The following is an 18730-nucleotide window of genomic DNA, read 5'->3' on the forward strand; positions in this document are numbered from 1 at the left end:
ACCAAAGCTGGGAAAGTTCCAGCCTGCAAAAGCTCTGCCCCGTCATCGGTTGAGCATCTCCCGAGATGGTTCAGAAAGAATTTCCCCATTAGCCTCTGCAGATATTTTACATGTCAGTGGTTCATAAAGGGCTAAAGTAATTAGAAATGCTCCTTGCTGTGTGTTTGTAATCTTTCCCTTACAGATGCTATGGCTACAGAGGATATCAAAAAACAAATGTGGAGTTTTCTCCATCGAGAATGCTGGAAATTTTAAAGCCATTAAACTTTAAATTTAGTGTGATCAGAATATGCACAGTTAAACACAAAAATAATGGTATTTAATTTATTAGGAAGGTGACAAAATATCCCTAAGTGTGCCTTTTTTCAGATATTTCATATGAATGATGTGAATGAAATGAAAGGAGTTCCGATGAAGTTAATTTTAGAGAAGAATAAAGTGTTGCTTATTTTGCAAAGTGTCCAGAACGTCTCATATTTTCACAGCAGCCGTAAATGTGTCCTGACACCTTTGTTTCCAGTAGCTCTTTTAGAACTCTGGAAACCTTTAACCTTCTTCCACTGCAGCTCCTCTTAACTTCCAGTTTGCATTATGCTTCTGCCTGTTTCCAGCTCCTTTCTAGATAATGATGAGACAGTGGATCGGTTCAGAGGTAGGATTCTGAATTCTTGGAACCGTGGTTTAAGGAATTGGGACTGTGCCCATTGGCTTGTGCCATCCCCCCCCCACTCCCCTCCACACTTCAATTCATTTGGTTACTTCCTCTTCATTATTACTTGCTTACATCTGTACCAATTGTGGGAGAGACATGCTTGCATCCCACACACTAGTTTGGAGGGCAGGCACAAACCATAGTTTCCCGGTACAGATCTAAGTAACAAAGAAGAGGAAATAACCGATTAAATTGAAGTGTGGAGGGGAGCAGAGGGGGAGGAATGGCACTAGCCAGCAACATATCCAAGCCAGTGTGAGCCGGAGGGTTGGATGCAACAATGTCTGTTGCCCAAACAGAGCCCTTTTTCTTTAGTGCTCTTGGGATGCAACCCTCCCCGCCCCAGTCTGGGACATGCCCTGCCATGTCCTCTTTGCCCTTCAAGCCCTTTTTACTTGAGCAAGGCATGACCAACCCTGTGACTTTAGGTTGGGAAACAGGTTTGCTCCCTCTTAGTCACTTCTGCAATGGGCTGCCTTCACAGGCTTAGTCAGCATCAGAACAGGATGTAAAATGTGTGTGTTACAACAACACAACTCTCCAAAGCGCCTTAGGAAAGTTCCAGGATGGGCAAGGAGGCAAAGCGCACAAACGCTGCCTTGTTGAAAGCCACCTGAGGCATTCGTGGCAGAAGAGACATTTGAACTGCAAACATGGCGGTTCTAAGCTCACTAAAAAACCCGAGAAAGTCAGGCCCGTCCTAGCCATAGAGGCTAGTGGCGCGGAGAACCACGGCGCCGGGTACTGGAGGACGCTGGAAGGGCGCCAAGTGAGCGCAGGGTTCCGGCGATCTGACCAGGACTGCACTCCACGAGCTAAGAGGCTGCGCCGCGTCTCTCTCCTTCTCCGAGGACTCCGCGCTGCGCCTCCTTCTTGTTTCCCCAGCACTGGGTTCCGCTCAGTCGAGCTTCGCCACCAGCGCGCGCACAGTGCCCAAGCAGCTCTTGCTGGTCCCATGGTGCGCGCGCTGTTGGCGAAGCTTGACTGAGCGGAACCCAGCGCTGGGGAAATGAGAAGGAGGCGCAGCACGGAGTCCTCAGAGGTGGCCTCCTGCTGCTGCCGCGGTTCGCTTGGCACTCCCAGGTCCTTGGAGAGGCTCTGGAGGGGGGCACTGGATGGGCTTAAGACGGCCCTGGAGAAAGTCCTCACCTTGAAGAGAAGTAGAAGCCCCTTCTGCTCTCTGTCCTCTTCAAGTCCCCATTCTGCATCCCACCAGCAATACCTAGAAGAGGAGGAGGACCCACGACTAGGAGGTGGAACTTAATTCTTGCAAATTTCTTCAGTCTGGGTGTGAGGCATTCAAGTGGGCTATTATTTGTGTGACTGGACAACATTTAGCTTGGTAGTTCTACATTTGATGAAGAAGCACATAAACTTCTTTTGGAAAACACCAAAGACTTTTATTTTTACCTTCTGAAAATGTCAGGTAATGCTAAATAGTAATAATAAATAATATTAATATATAACCACAAGCACTTGGCGATCACTTTTAATGATTTCAGTGCAATTTTACACACATTTTACTTACCTAGCAAAACTAAATTATAGTAAAAGGTAAAGGGACCCCTGACCATTAGGTCCAGTCGTGACCGACTCTGAGGTTGCAGCACTCATCTCGCATTATTGGCCGAGGAAGCCAGCGTACAGCTTCCAGGTCATGTGGCCAGCATGACAAAGCCGCTTCTGGGGAACCAGAGCAGCACACAGAAACGACGTTTACAGTAATGTAGTGCAAATATATTTTGAATTCCCAGGTCACGTTACAACTTTTTAGCACCCCTCATTTTTGGAAGTTGAAAGTTGAAAAATTGAACCCGCCCTAATAGTGTGTCACGAGGACAGTTGTGAAGCACTTACGACAACACTAATTAATACAGGGTAACTGTTTCACGTTGCTTGCAACTAGTCACACAGTTTTGCCATGTGGCATGTTCCTTACTCAGGTTTTGAGCTGTCCGTCATGGCTGGTTACTAAAAAAAACCCTCCCTCTCTTATGCAGCTTTCCGCTCCCCCAAACCTCAGCTGTCAGTCAGCAATCCGTGGCCACTAAGCCATTGAGCATGGGCTATTCTTGGGGTGTCCCCTCCCTTAGCTTTTTTAAGTTTATGTTTTTTGGTAGGTCTGCCAATCTTGGGACCCTGCCTAGCATGTGGGTGGCTGATGCTGTTTCGGCGACATAAGCACCTGAACACCACAAATGCAGGGAGGGATGTTGATCCTCTGAATTGTATTTGCCTGTTCCCCTGATGTGCAAGGAGGCCTATGGCGAAACAATATTTGATTAAACCACCTGCTCTCATTGGGAGAAAAAGTCAAATAGGGCAGCCTAATGCAGAGGGCACCTCACACAGCAGTGAAGTTATGCAAAGTGTCACAAGGCAAAGGCAGGCATTCCGATGTCTAGGGCAGGGTGTTTCCTCCCTCCTTTTTAACACCCCCTAAAAAGAGTTTGTCAGCTCTCAAGGTAAGTCTAGGTTTTCTCCTACTGAAACCTTCCTAAACTCAAATGCGGCATTTTTGTGAAATGCTCTTTGCACGGAAATGCACACTTTACAAATGCCACATTTTAACAAATCCTGTAAGGTGAGCCAGAATTGTTTATTTTGCTTGCATCGCAGGTGGTGGTGGAGGCAGCCTTGCAGTGGGGGTGGTTCAACTAAGCTGCTTGCCAGGATATTGTTACTAAATGTGGTTCTTGTGTATAAAAAAATCAGCATCATTTTTGGTTTTCTTTGGGGCTTTTTTGCTTAGTGCGGAAACTTACATTATCTAAGCAGCCAATGCATGCTTGGATGCAGCAGCCACCACACTAAAGTTTAACTGGAGCACCACATTTTTAACACTACGGGTGCATTTAAACTTCATTTTATGTTGCCTTGGGCTTAGTGTACAATGGGACAGAAAGCAGCTTATAAATGATTATATTAATGTGTTATGTCTGTGTGTTTAGCAATCATGCTTAGTGCTGGAAAGACCTTCTATTGGCTAAGAAGCCAAGGAAGTTGTAAAATAATTGTGGTTGGAACTTAAGACATGTAGACCAACTGTCAGTTCTATGGAGGCTAAGAAAGGGGAACTGTTTGCCAGGAATCTGCTAGAAGGTCAAGCCCTTCCTGATACATAGCATTGGAACAGCAAAACTGAATTCACATGAACAAGATGGAAACCATGTATTTCTCTTGAAGCTCTGGATACCCAGGACGGGACCTGTTTCTGAAGTGGCCAGTTCATCAATGCACTTCTTGTTTGACTAGCATGTGCCAACAGGAAGATGGGACGTGTGGGGTCTTAAGGGAGGGATGGTGCCTCTGGTGGGGAACACATTATGCTTCTTCTGGGGTAGTGTGTCCATCTTTGGTCCCCACCTTGCACTCAGTTCTCACCTGTGACTCCTAGAAGCTGTCAGCATGTGACAGTGGCCAACTAGTCAGTGACCAGTTTCAACAGGCCAAGTAAACCAAGTGAGGGTAGCCAATAGGTCTCAAACCCTCAGTGAGTTAGGGAATCACTGCATGGGAAGACAGCCTCTGGCGGATTGAGGGGACAAGACCAGTCATAGGACCAACAGTCAAGAAGGCGGTTTCTGCACATGCTGTAGAGAGAAATGAGGGGTGGATGGGGCTTGTCCGCCTGTGGAGGGAGCCCGTCTAGGAGAAGGAAAACTCTGGTCCCAAACCTCCACTGCCTTGCGGGATATCTTGGGGAGAAGAAAAGGCTCAGGAGTAATCCCTGCAGGGATCTGGAGTGGAGTCCATAAGACAGTTGGATGGCACCTTTTGTGCCTCTTTCCAGCAGTTTCTGTAGCCAAGCTGTTGCCAAATGTATTGCTCTGCTTTCCTTTGGAGCACATCAGTGAGGCCGAGAGGGGGGTCCTGTTGTCTGGGCTTCCCAGGACTTCCAGACACACTGCCCAGGCTTGTGCCCCAGTGAGGACACTTCAGTGCTGCTAAGGCAACGGTTTGACTTCACCCCTTGAGACACACTCCATTGTCCCTTAAGACAAACAGATGCCAACAACAATACAGGAAGATATATGCTGGGATTTCTTGCTTGTGTTCCAGTCCGCTCTGTAGGATTCTCAGATTTGACTACCGCTGTTTCGAGAGTAGGGGCTGTTGTTGTCTTCCTGCTTCTCATACCACTTTGGAGCTAACAGAATAGCAAGAGCACCTGGCTCAGGTGTGGCTGACATAGGAAGTAGTTTTATGTTGACAGACTATACTGGCCTAGTTCGGGCAAAATGTGGCTTACCAAGACTGCCTGACTCCTGCAGATTGCACCTACCTTGCTCTACCCAAGGCTTCTTAGCAAGGCATGACAGCTAAACTGAGACTAAACCTTGGCTACAGATCCTAGTTAAGGAGGAGATTCCATTTTCCAGCAATATGATATGCTAAACATTGGCTCAACTGCTATGCTGAGTTAAAGGGCCCAGGGAGCTGGCACATTCCTATTAAGCCATGGTTTGGAAACTTGGCAGATGTGAAGGTATGGTTTGTTTTTGGCTTGCAAACCATGGCTTGTTTGGCCACCCCACCACAGGTGCTTGCCAAGCTACAAAGGAACAAGACAAGAGCAGGTGAGAAACAAACAGCCTTGGAGAAACAAGGCATGACTTGTTTTCTCGTCTGATGAGCAAACCATAGTTAAAACAAGCTGTCCTTAGCATTCTTTGTGAATGTAAAGGTAAAGGGACCCCTGACCATTAGGTCCAGTCATGACCGACTCTGGGGTTGCGGCGCTCATCTTGCATTATTGGACGAGGAGGAAGCCGGTGTACAGCTTCCAGGTCATGTGGCCAGCATGACAAAGCAGCTTCTGGCGAACCAGAGCAGCGCACGGAAAAGCCGTTTACCTTTCCACCGGAGCGGTGCCTATTTATCTACTTGCACTTTGGCGTGCTTTCGAACTGCTAGGTTGGCAGGAGCAGGGACCGAGAACAGGAGCGTCATGGGGATTCGAACCGCCGACCTTCTGATCGGCAAGCCCCAGGCTCTGTGGTTTAACCCACAGTGCCACCCGCATCCCTTTTTGTGAATGTAGCCAACAGTTTAATCCTTGAACTATCTAAATGTGTTTCCTCCTATATCAAGTTCCTTTTAGACAATTATATTTAAATAAAATACTAATAAAAAGCAGAGGTCCTTCTGAATATCTTGCAGCAGCATTTGTAGTTAGCTGTAAGCATTTTGTCAGTTTTGGGTCAAATAGTTTATGAGCAACTAATGCTACCAGCCTCTAGGCAAAGTACATTTCCCTGAGTGCTTGGTCTCTGCTACGAAATGCATGCAGGGCTTCGCTAGCAGCCCACAGAGAGAACCGCAGAGAGGCAAATTCTGTAATGAAGTAGTACTACCAATGATTGGCCGTTTCATTTGAAAAAAATGAAGGCTATTCATAATAACTACCGTAAACGGCAGTAAAGCGTAAAATAGGGCAGACTGTTTTTTGCTCTGCTTTTTAAAAAGCAAATGTGTATTTATACTTGGCATTGTATTGGACACGTGTTATGGGAACATCGTGGGCACTGGACTCTTTCTGCTCCCGTACACTTGAGGATTATTGTGTTCATGTTTGTTGTGGCTTACTGTTTCAATTGTGTTCTCTTTTTTGAACTGTTCTGCGGGTCATATTCGAATGGAAAAGCAGGAAAGAAATGTTTTAATCAATATTCTTTGCAATCTTTTGCCTACTAGCATATGCGGCTAAGCTTTCCTAAACACAGTTTGCGCTTAACCGAAAGTCAGTAATGCTGTGGGCATGCAGACGCCCCAGAAGCTCATTTAGTGACTTACAGGAATTTTGGTTTGGAGAGAGGTGAGTGGAGATCAAGGGAGGTTTAGTGAGAGTGCTTAGAATTTACCTTGCCGATCACAACTGGATTTCATAAAGTGGAGCAAGAATTCCTTGGATGTTCCCATTTGGTCAGATCCAGGTAAAATGGTAACCATGTTGGGTGTGTGTGTGTTTCTTTTCCCGTGTTTAAATGCATTTTCTGCTTCAGTTACCACTGGGTGACACTGTTTGACTAGATACTTCCGGCTTCCAAAAAGCTTTGTATTTGTATTTAAAGATGCTGTCGTGCCATAGCCTAAAATTTAAAATTAGAACTAAATACTAGTTCTAATTTTAAAAATACCCCAAATAATTCCATGGATGCGTTATAGAACATCTTCTTTTCCGTGGTAAAATTCTGAAGTAAACTAGCTATGAGAGAGAGAGAGCAGCTTCTCTACAAATGTAATGTTCACCTGCATGTTAATGAATTTCTGATTAATTTTTGGGAACTATATTCATGCAGATTCCCCTGTCATGTTTATTTCCCAGGGGACTATCATTTGGAGATGCGTAACACTGTTTGTGTTTCCTTCCTCTTCCAGTCCTCCTGTTATGCGTGGTTTCAAGTTTCATAAGTGACTAGCTGGCCCTGCCACACGCTGCTGTGGCTCAGTTTGTTAAATGGAGTCTCAGAGTCCCCCTTCAGACTCCCCTCACCTTCAGAGTCCCCCTGTTTTACGTGTGTTATGTTTACACAGGCGCAGCCCCATGACTCCCCCCACCCTGTCCCATCCCACCTCCTCCCCCACCCAGGCAAGCCCCCACCTCCACTCGGCCTAGCCTGCAAAGCCAAGCCAAGATACTGTGGAGAGGGAAGCTTTCCTAGGTGCAGTACCAGTGCAGCCGTCGCTAGAGGGCGCTGTGTTGCAATCTCTCCTGTGCTCCCAGCATGCACTTTCGTATGATTTGTGAGTTCTGAAACACGGGTTTTTTTGTGAGATCTGAAACACGGGGTTTGGGGTTTTTTACCTGACGTAGGTGACACATCTGTCTTTGAAAACGGTATGGGGTCACTCGGGTAGTCACATTTGACTTTGTGTCCAAATTTCAACGCTATCGGTCAAGTAGTTTCGTCGAACATTGGAGACGAAGGAACATACCCAGTTTACATTTTTATATATATAGATGTTGACGGTGCTTGCCGCGTGGCTATTTACTTAGGGATGCATTTTTATAATCACTCATATTTTTTAGAAATAACTGTTACCATACTGTAGTTAATTTAGGTTCTTGGGTCCAGGGCTTGATCCGAGTTATGTGGACCCTGAATAAGAGGCTCAATTTCAACCCCAATCACAGCAAGACCTCTTCCTCTTTGATTTATTGTATTTCTATACTGATTTATTGTATTTCTATACTGTTTTTCATTCAATTGAATCCCAAAGCAATAGAATAAATAACAGTACTGCAACATAATAAACTAGAACAGAACATCACAAATGCAGTATAAATCATATGAAATAATTAACAAATCATCAATAAAACAATTACAATTGATAAAGGACTCTTTCCGCCATCCTCACTTAACACTTAAGATTGCTAACTGACCCCCCCCCCCCTCCAGTCCCCAATCTCTTTTGCCTTTAGCTACAGACCATTTGCAGAAACAAGTTGGGGAGCAATTCACTCTTCACAAAACTTAACACAGTTAAAATTGCTTCCCTCTGACGCTGCCTCTTGAATCTTTTATGTTTCGCCTCTTCTTTAAACAAGCGTGACTTTACTGGCATTGTAAGAGCAAAGCAGTCTGTACGTGCTCAGAGGCACAGTTTGCTCTGACTCCAAGTGAACTGGCAGGTGACCAAAGCAAGAGGCAGGTGAATGAGATGGCTAAGTGAGTTGAGTGGACAAGCATAGGGAGGTGAGACGTTTGCGGCCTCTGCTCACCTCTTTGCTTGGAAATGTTGACATAGAAATAAATTTTAAAGAAGCTTCATTGTTTAGACCAGCCTTCTTCCCCAACCTGGTGGGGAGCTGCAGTCAAACCCAAAAACATCTCAAGGGCACCAGATTGGGGAACCTGGCTTAGAAGGACTGAGGATTTCTCACTCAGTTACCCCTGAGAAAACTGAGCTATCTCAACTTGAACCCTGAGCTTTCTTTGTGATGGACCCACCTGTCCTTTTGGCCTCAGCCAGACCAGGTCAGCTTGCAAGGGGGAATATTGGGGACTCCCAAGCAATTTATTCTTATCTGTTACGCTTCTGCACAAGTGAAGGCCCTGCAGTGAACGTTGGAGGAGGAAAACTGACTCCCCATTGAAATGCTGCAGTTAAGTGGGAAACACAGCACCATCGCCTCTCTCACAGCCAGCGTCTCAAAACTAGTGCGTGAGCAACATGGATCGTCCTGAGAAGCTTTTGCAGAATTGTTTGAGGCAGCTTCTCTTTTATATTTCCCAGTGATGTGCACTTTGTGGGAAATTTTCCTATGCAAATTAAGGTGATTTGAATTAAAGATTGAGTTTGCATTGGGAAAAATTCTGATGGCCTAGAGAGCGAACTAATTTGGCAGGTTTATTTTACACAGGGAACTGACTTAAGCCGAGTCAGGCCACTGGATTCCTCTCTCAGCCCTCCCAGGAGATGCCAGCAGTGGAACCTTGCAAAGCAGATGTTCTCCCACTGAGCTGCAGCCCTTCCCTACCTTTAGCAAAGCCGAATGCTGCATTTGCAATTGGCACCCATTTATTGTTACTAATAAAGTTATCATAGAATCATAGAGTTGGAAGAGACCACAAGGGCCATCCAGTCCAACCCCCTGCCAAGCAGGAAACACCATCAAAGCATTCTTGACATATGGCTGTCAAGCCTCTGCTTAAAGACCTCCAAAGAAGGAGACTCCACCACACTTCTTGGCAGCAAATTCCACTGTCGAACAGCTCTTACTGTCAGGAAGTTCTTCCTAATGTTTAGGTGGAATCTTCTTTCTTGTATGAAATGGGTTTTTTCCCCACAGAAAAATAAAGCCTGGGAAAACATTTCACCCATATCAGTAGTCTTTCCCAGCAAAGGATTTGCAGGATTTTAAATCTTTTACAGGGGGTGATTAGTGCATTTGTTGCTTCAGTACCTGAGACCTACTGAAGAAATATATTTCTAACTAAGAAGACAGATGCAACTAGGAGACTCCCACACCGATTAGATAAGCTCCCTCTCCCTTCCCAACCTGTATGAATTGAGCTCGGGGCTTCCCAGCCTGCAGGTCCGTAATTAATGGCTCCATTAACTGCTGGAGTAACTCTTGCCACATTTCCGGGATCTAACAGGGCACCCAACTGACCATGCTTGCCACCAGTCACATTCCGGGATAATCCTCTGGTTTAATATTTCGGGCATGGCTGGCCTAATTGCATGTCTCTTGCCAGGCACGTAAAGTTCACCTTAGTTTCCCCCATTAATTCTACACGGAGTTGAGTGGATTTGTGAGAAAAGCCTCCTGCTCTAGACAAGAAAAGGTAAACAATAATTAGCAGCAATAATTAGCAGCAGAGACTGGACGATGTAAAAGGCTGGTGCAGCCCAGTGCCTTGCAGACTCAATGGAATCCTCTGTTGCTTGACTTGTGGCATTGCTATAGCACGGCCTAACAGTCCAGCGCATGCAACAAAGGGTGTTTTAATGGGCGCATGATCAGTTACTCGTGCACATGGCCCCTTGTCCCTCTGGCAATTAGCTTACTCCCAGTACAATTGGGAGATAGGAGTGCAAGAAGGAATTTCTGATGTTGGGAAAAGGAAAAGCATCAGTGAGGCTAAAGTGACTTGACACATCTTTTTGCATGCTTACAGTATAAATGATCATAGCTCTACCATGAGAGAGAGAGAGCGCTCTGTGTGGGAGCTCACTAGTCATTGCTTCAGATTCTTTTATTGAAAGTATGGAAGAGAATGTAAATTATTTGCATTTTCTCTTATTTCTGGTTCTGTGCATTCCCTGTCTTGGTGTTTCTAGCATAGTGGGGAACTTGTTCTCCCTTCCATTCTCTTTAAGAAACAGTACCTCGGGTTACAAACGCTTCAGGTTACAGACTCCGCTAACCCAGAAATAGTACCTCGGGTTAAGAACTTTGCTTCAGGATGAGAACAGAAATCGCATTGCGGCAGCAGGAGGCCCCATTAGCTAAAGTGGTGCTTCGGGTTAAGGACGGACCTCCAGAACAAATTAAGTTCTTAACCAGAGGTGCCACTGTATTTGCATTCTTAATAGTTTAGTTAGTAAACTTCTAGTTATGCTGCTTGTAAGCATATAGATGCAAGGAACAGCAGCTACAACTAATAATACCTAGCACTTTAAAGAGACTGAACTTTGGAGTGTTCACAATTCTGCCTTATCTTTTAAACCTTAAAGTGGGTTAGGGAGAGGTTCTCGGATGTGGTAAGATTCAACCTCCCCGAGATCTCTTCTCCCTCCGCAAATCAGATGTCTTAATTAGCCAGTGGCTATATGTCTGCATAGGTGAGAAGCATTTATGTAGTCAGAATTTTCTTTATTTGTCCTATTGACAAGCCGCCTTAAGTGGAATGGAGGGAGACAGCCAATAAAGTCGGTCCCTTTGGCTCAATAGAAATCCTCTTGCGCAATGGGGCAGATTTTTTTGGGGGGGGGGGAAGAACTGCAGCAGGAGAAGAATCCCTGTTGCAGGAGTGAAGGCCCTCTTAGGATTATCTTCGATCTCACCCAGAATCTCCTAAAATGTTACAGTCATTTGCGTTGGGCTCAATGAGCGTAGGTTCTGCAAGCCCTTTAACATGGAAAGAGCACTATTTCTAGCTTAATAATTAAACTGGGCTGATGGTTCTCTGATATTTACATTCCTTAAATAACCATAAGCGAAACCACACCCTGCTATCTTGGCTTAACTGTGGCTGTAGTTTTTCTGCGCTGGTGAGTTACTATGAATTGTGTTGTTTTATGGTGACATTTCTGAAACTCTAAACTTCCCAATACACATAACTGAGAGTCAGGAGTGGGGGTAGTTCTTTTAAAAACTTCTTTAGCTTGTCTCCGAGAGACTCTTGTACTGTAAAATGTTTACCTTTTGAAATGAGTCCCACATGCTCTGCCTTAGTGGGCTTTTCAAGTGGTGGACAGAATTCAAGAAGCACAGGTTTAAGGGAGTTGGGATATCATGGGGCAACTAAGTGCTTTTCCAAATTTCAAAGATGCACCTCTGGGATGTTTTGGAGTAAAGTGTTTGCACTATTTGGTACTACTTTTACTCATAGAGGAAGGAGGTGAGGACTGACTTGTTAAACTGACTTGTTAAACTTGAAGACTCATGCTTCTTCAAAGGCTACAGGATGGCACCCGGCTAAGTTCTACTCAAGTGTAGACCCATAGAAATATTACCCTTGGGACCCGTGTGGTAAAATAAAAGTGGAAAATGAAAGAAACTATATCTCTTTTTCCTGGTTGTTTTTTTAATTGTTGGGGCCTTTAATTGTTTCTGTCTGCAGGAGCTGAAACTGTTTGCAGGCTTTCCCCAGGCATCTAGTTGGCCACTGTGAGAACAGGATGCAAGACTAGATGGGCCACTGGCCTGATCCAGGCATCTAGTTGGCCACTGTGGGAACAGGATGCAAGACTAGATGGGCCACTGGCCTGATCCAGGCATCTAGTTGGCCACTGTGGGAACAGGATGCAAGACTAGATGGGCCACTGGCCTGATCCAGGCATCTAGTTGGCCACTGTGGGAACAGGATGCAAGACTAGATGGGCCACTGGCCTGATCCAGGCATCTAGTTGGCCACTGTGGGAACAGGATGCAAGACTAGATGGGCCACTGGCCTGATCTCACAGGGACGTTCTTCTGAATCAGCTTATTTATTCTCTGTCCTCTTAGACTGTTCATATATTGCCCTTTGTGCCAAAGCACACAAGGCTGCTTACTCTTTATAACATTGGTTTGCAGTCTGCTAAAGTTACAAAAGGAACTATGCAACTTGTTTTGGGATGTTTATAACAAAGTATGGTAAAAGAGCCTAGGAACCTATGATGCTTCCTTATGGCGAATCAGATTATTGGGCCATCTAGCAAAATAGTGTCTCTGGTGACTCTTGCAGTAGCTCTCCAAAGTCTCAGGTGCCCCCTTTTCCTGCTCTTGCTGGCTGGGATTTTTTTAACGGGGTGTGCCAGCGATTCAGTCAGGCACCTTCTCCAGGCGACGGCTGTGTTTTGCTGCTCGCAATGGCGTGAACTCCTCTGAATGCTTGCAATGTCTTCCTGCAATGTCTGAAGTTGCTCCGACTCCTGCATAGGATGGAGTCCTGAATAGTAATATGTCCTCCATTTTATTTCATTAATGTTTTTTATGGTGTTTTGGTCAGAAGCATTTTAGGAAAGATGGTGATTCTATTTCAAGAGAGAGCCTATGTAAGAAATGTAAAAACATTGCTTTGAGATTATATTAGTATAAGGTAAAGGGACCCCTAACCATTAGGTCTTGTTGCTAAATAAAATGGATTGAGCCAAGGATGTTTTCTGTGCCTTGCAGATAACTCAAGTGAGGATTCTGAATCCAGAGAGCCTCCTCTCATTCCAAGAAATATCATGGCCGAACCAGATTACATAGATGAAGACAATCCTGAGCTAATTAGACCCCAGAAACTAATTAATCCTGTGAAAACATCCCGGAATCATCAAGATCTTCATAGAGAGCTCCGCATGAATCAGAAAAGGTAAGAAATAAGGTGGTAAATTCTGTAGCTAAAGGAACTTTAATTTCCAGTCACGAATGAACAAGCACCTTAATCCTGGAAATTGGCAACTGTCCTTGTGCCCTTTCAACTAATTCTTAATTTGCACTACAGCTGCCGTTGGGGGCACAGTATGTTTGGGCTTCTTCCTACAATTCAGACCCAATGCATGTTTGTGGCTGCACAAAGGAGTTGTATTGGAGAGGGGAGCACAAGCCTGAGTGCAGGGCCGTCTTAAGCAAATCCAGCACCGTGGCGCCCTCTCCCAAAATTTAGAACTTGGGGCCCCGGGAGCCACTGCCCACAGAAGGGGTGGCGTCGTCCAGGCAGAGCGAAGAGGAAGAAGCACGGGGAGCGCAGCGTTGTTTAGACCCTAAGCCAGGGTGAGAGCGGCTCCGCTGCCCAACTTGGTGGTGAAAAAACCCCACTGTGCAGCGTGTCTGTCTGTTCGGACGTTGTGCACAAGACACGACTCCTTAAAAACAAAAAACCAAAAAACTCTCACAGCCCTCCGGATCTCATGCAACAGCTTTGTTGCTTGGCTGTGCTGAGTTTGGCCACGTCCTGTTCCGCTTTGGGGAGGGAGAAAAGCAAGAAGCGGCGCGGACAAAGGAGGAGAAATGCCTCTTCCATCATCCCCTTTGCAGAGGGAGAGGGGCGGGGCCAAACAACGCCACGCTCCCCACGCTTCTTCCTCAGGGCAAATGTGGGTTTTTGCAACCGGAGGCGTTGCAACAAGGCTCCTTGCGCCTACGACCCCACGAGCGCCTTCACCTACCTTTGCCTGTCCGGCTTGGGCTGCGAAGAGGAGGAAGGGCCCCTTGCACCCACCCTCCTCTGGCAGGGTGCAGTTCAGCTTGGCCAAAGGGCAGGGCGGCGGAGATTTTCCTTTTCTTTTTTTTCCAGGCGCAGCATCCCTCTCCCTTGGCCAGCCGGCTGGCCGGTCCACCCCTGCCTCCGCCTGCGCGCGCCTGCGGAGTGCCCAGGTGGCGAGGGAAACTGGATCTCGCGGCTGAGGGGATTCCTGTGGCCAAGGGAGAGGCGGCAGCAGAGGAGGAGGAGGAGCCATAGGGCTTAGTGGCTTATTGCGCCCCACCAATGCTGGGGCGCCCCTGAGAGGCTGGCGCCCTGGCGCAACGAGCCACTAGCCCCTATAGGAAAGACGCCTCTGCCTGAGTGAGACCCGCTCTTGATCTCCCCACGGCTCGTCTTTGGGGTGAACTATTGGTTTGGCAGGCCTGTTAGTTGAGTATGTGTGTGTGGCCTACTATTTCATAGAAAAATACCAAAGCGGCTTACAATACATAAAACCATGCAATATGTCATTTAACATACAGTTATGTGCACTGTTATAGAGGCTGGCTCAAACAATGTAAAAAAAAAACATAATTCAAAGATCCCTCCTAAAGTTCCCTCCTAAAACAACTGCCAAGAACCTGAGGGAAAACGATATGCACCAATACATAGCAGCGCCTAAAGCCAAAATCGCAGACAGTCAGAACCCATTCAGTTCCATGGTGGGTGGGTTTACCAAAGTCTTTTCCCCCAGAACCTCACCCCCTTTTAATTTTTAAAAACTTTTTTGCCACACGCGTAAAGCTGTATTCACACAAGCGAAGTGTGTGCAAGTTGTGGGCTTACTGAATATCTCATACAGTCAGAGAGGCATTCTTTGGAAAAATAGGAGAGACTTCTTTGGCATAAATCATACTGTATTTATAGCATTAATCTAAAGAGAACTATGAGAGTATTTTAAAGTGCGCAGTAGGAGCAGGCACTCCCCACCCCCCTTAATCAAAGAAGCATATTGGAGAGAAGATGAAATGAGACAAATCCATGAAGTTCTATGTTGTCTGATCCTTCCTTTTATGTCTTTATAATTTAGTTTCATAGGACATACAGTGACCTTACCTCCAAGTTAAGCTTCTTTAATAAAGTTTATTTCTGTAGCATCCATACTTGTCAGGCTGTTGACCGTTCATGAAATTGATATTCTTCTGAACATCATCTCAGTTGTCGTACGGTGAGAAAATCAATAGCAAGACCTTTGAATTTCTGTTCAGTCTGCAGAAAGCGTATGCTTATTATAAAGAGAGCCCCAACATTTTGCTCGTGGAATTTAGTAGGACTTGGTTTGGTAGGACTATTTAAAATGAGAAACAAAAAGAGTGTTTTTCTTTTTGAACAGTTAGCCAAATGCAAACTGTTGTTTGCTGGGAAAGGACACTGATTGTATTTTTCAACATTCTGGATCAAATCTGATTTAGTCTTCTAGTCTTACATTTGTATCCTGCAGTTCAGAATGAAGATGGCAATCTTCTGGTGTCCATCTGCCTCTTCTAAAATGTCAAGTTGAAGGAAATCTTTCCCTGATCTGAACCCCCACCCCACCATGAGCCCCCCCCCCAATATAGCAAGGCGGCCCTCTCTCCCCAGCAGCTTACCTGGGAGAACAGCAGGTAAGCATTCAAGGAGACCTGGACGCTTCACACTGACTGAGATGACAGCAGCTGTTACTGGTCGAGTGGGCTGCAAACTGGGATGCCTTTCTGACTCTCCAGTGGACGTTTAGGTGCTTCAAAGTGGACCTGTTCACACAAACACTAAAGGAAATCTGGGGAAAGACAGCCAAAGTAGTTTTGGAAGCCACATCTCGGCTGAGAAGCTCTTGGTTCTTGGAGCTGATTCCTCTTGCCACATTTCTTCCTTATTTGCTTCTTCTGCGCCACGGCCTTCTTCCACAGGGCCTGCTGTCTCGCCTGTCTCCACAGTGGATCTAGCTTGTCACCTGGGGTTGAAGTGCTGCTGCTGTTGCTGCTGCTGTGATTGTTATATTTATATTCTGCCTTTCCTCCAAGAATCTCAAGGTGGTATACATAGTCCCCCACCTCATAGAATCATAGAGTTGGAAGACCCACTAACCAGGTCATCACTACTGGTTAGGACCAGATCTACAATGGCTGATCCTCTTGTTGCTTCTCCCACTTTCTGGACAATGAAATTGTCTGCAAGGCCAGTGAGGAATCTGTTCGACCTCATGCTCTTGGCTGAGTTTGACATCCAACAAATATCAGGATAGTTTAAATCCCCCATTACTACTATCTCACTTCCTTTTGAATGCTTGGTCATCTGTTCCAGGAAGGCTTGTTCTAAAGCAGGCACATCCAACAAGTAGATTGTTATCTACCAGTAGATCACTGGTAGATCATTGGCTCCCCCCAAAGAAGCTGAACAACTGTGGCTCCCCTAAAAAAAGCTCAACATTTTACCTCCTCCCTGAAAAACTCAACAACTTTGACCCAAACCCACCAAAAATGGGCCTTCCTCCTTCCTAAAAAAAAGGGGGGTAGATCACTGCCAGTTTTTAACTCTGTGAGTAGATCGCAGTCTATTGGGAGTCGGCCACCCCTGTTCTGAAGTACTGGGTCATAAAAAGACAACTTATTTTCCCCCCTTTGTTTGTGATGTGAGGGGGATAAAAGTCTGAGCGATGACTGTGATACCCAGAACAAGTAGATTTTTGCCTATTAATCTCCGTGGCCAGTGTGACATTTTATCTTTCCGTCCGTACCACACAATTTGTCAAGTTGAGCAAATCTTTTTATCTCCTCTGGCTAAAACTCTCTTAAATGCCTTATTTCAGCACACAAAAGTATTATTCAAAGGAGTCTGAAAAGTATGCTCTTTTCGGTGCCAATATAGTAAGAGAAAGTTGGCAGTGAGTTCTGCCCTACTTTAATTAATGGGATTAAGCATCAAAGCCCAACCTTGGAGTTTTTTTCTTAAAGACCTAGGGAAACTATCTTCAATTCAGTTTTCATTCAGTTTCAAAGCAGATTCAGGTGGAACTGAACTGCATCCACATAATAGCTTAAAGTCCTTTAAGTAATCCGGAGACTTTTGTTTTCTCATACAAAGACATCCAATTACACAGTAAATCTCTCTTCAGTGCTTCCGTTTTTCTTATTAACAGCAGAGTATATAATTCTAGATTTCCCTTAGTTTTCATTGAAATAGCAGTTTGTGGAGAAGCACATTCCAGACTTCTGGTACTAGGCTTGCTTTTTTAATTCTTGATTTTTATTTTAAAGGGGAAATGGGCTGCTAGCTCTTTAACTCTTATGGAGTGTTTTTTATAATAATTTTTATTAGTTTTTAACAACGTATACACAATATGGTTGGTGGATAACAGTCATGCAGGAATCTCAAATACAGCGGAACCTCGCTTTATGAACACTTCAGTTTACGAATTTTCGGTTTACGAACACCGCAGACCCATCTGGAACGGATTAATTCACTTTCCATTACTTTCAGTGGGAAAGTTCGCTTCAGTTGATGAACGCTTCAGTTTATGAACAGACTTCCGGAACCAATTACACCCATGCTTTGGGTTAAGTACGCTTCAGGTTGAGTACTCCGCGGACCCGTCTGGAACGGATTAATCCACTTTCCATTACTTTCAATGGGAAAGTTCGCTTCAGTTTATGAATGCTTCAGTTTATGAACAGACTTACAAAACCAATTGTGTTCATAAATCGAGGTACCACTGTAGATCAAACATGACAGATGTCCCTCCAACCTCTGCTTCAAAACCTCCAAGGAGGGAGAGTCCACCACTTGCCAAGGGAGTCCGTTCCACACTTCTAACAGCTCAAACGGTCAGAAATAAGTTCCTTATGTAATAAAGCAAGGTGGTCCGCCTTAAAAATTGTTAATAAACCCAAACTTGGATTGCACAGTACTTTCTGATTTGCAATATTGCGTATTTCCACGAATCCTATGCCTTCCCAGAATGGCTGTACTAGTTCCTGCATCTCTGAAGCTGCCCTTGAGCGCCACCTAGTGACAAGCACCCTGGGTGGAACATGCATCTCCCTCTCTACAAATCGACTTTTAAGCTCTGGGAGTTGACTGCCCTTGCAGAGATGCCGCTTGGCTCACGAAGACTGCTCTTCGGCTTCCGGGACTCCGGGAGGTCACACGTTGGGGATTGCGCAAGCAGAACCACTCGTAAGGCCAGCTTCTCAGAACAGGATTACATAGCATTGGTTTCCCAAAATATCATGGAAGATCAGAAGTTAGTCAAAGCACCTAGCTTCTATCGTAGTGGAAAATAAAATATAATACTGTAGGTAAGATTATAAGAGAACGCCAGCCCCCAGAAGGCCTTTCCCAACAGAACTACTTACTGAAGGACCATCCAGGCCAGAGGGGAGAAGGGTCAGCCCTGTCCCTTCTCCCCACCCCCCTGGCTGGCTGTTTGACTTCATTATCTTATTTATACAGCTTTTGTTCATGCTTATTGTCACAATATTTTAGCTGTTTTTTTAAGGGTTGCCTTGAAAGCAACATATAATTACATACATTTGAGTAAATATGCATCAGTATGTAAATGGCATCAGTGAAGCAAAAAACCACGTCAAGGGTTTTCTTGTAGCGGAAGCTTAGTGACCTATTTCCTAAGTCCATATAGGTAAAGTAG

General features: G+C 45.3%; 1 protein-coding gene across 3 annotated transcripts in view; it reads left to right on the forward strand.

Annotated features, from left to right (window-relative positions):
• The window catches only part of FAM107B (family with sequence similarity 107 member B), a 51104-nt gene that overhangs the window by 21948 nt on the left and 10426 nt on the right, over window positions 1-18730 (forward strand). For 2 of the 3 annotated variants that reach the window (XM_035127506.2, XM_035127509.2), the window contains exon 2: window positions 13047-13230. In XM_035127506.2, the coding sequence (XP_034983397.1) occupies window positions 13103-13230 (128 nt within the window). In that variant the 5' untranslated portion in view covers window positions 13047-13102. Of the gene's footprint in view, window positions 1-11152; window positions 11438-13046; window positions 13231-18730 lie in introns of those variants that run through there. The other variant, XM_035127508.2, reaches the window with a different exon arrangement.

Source organism: Zootoca vivipara, chromosome 10 (genome assembly GCF_963506605.1).
Source record: "Zootoca vivipara chromosome 10, rZooViv1.1, whole genome shotgun sequence".
Taxonomy (NCBI): Eukaryota; Metazoa; Chordata; class Lepidosauria; order Squamata; family Lacertidae; genus Zootoca; species Zootoca vivipara.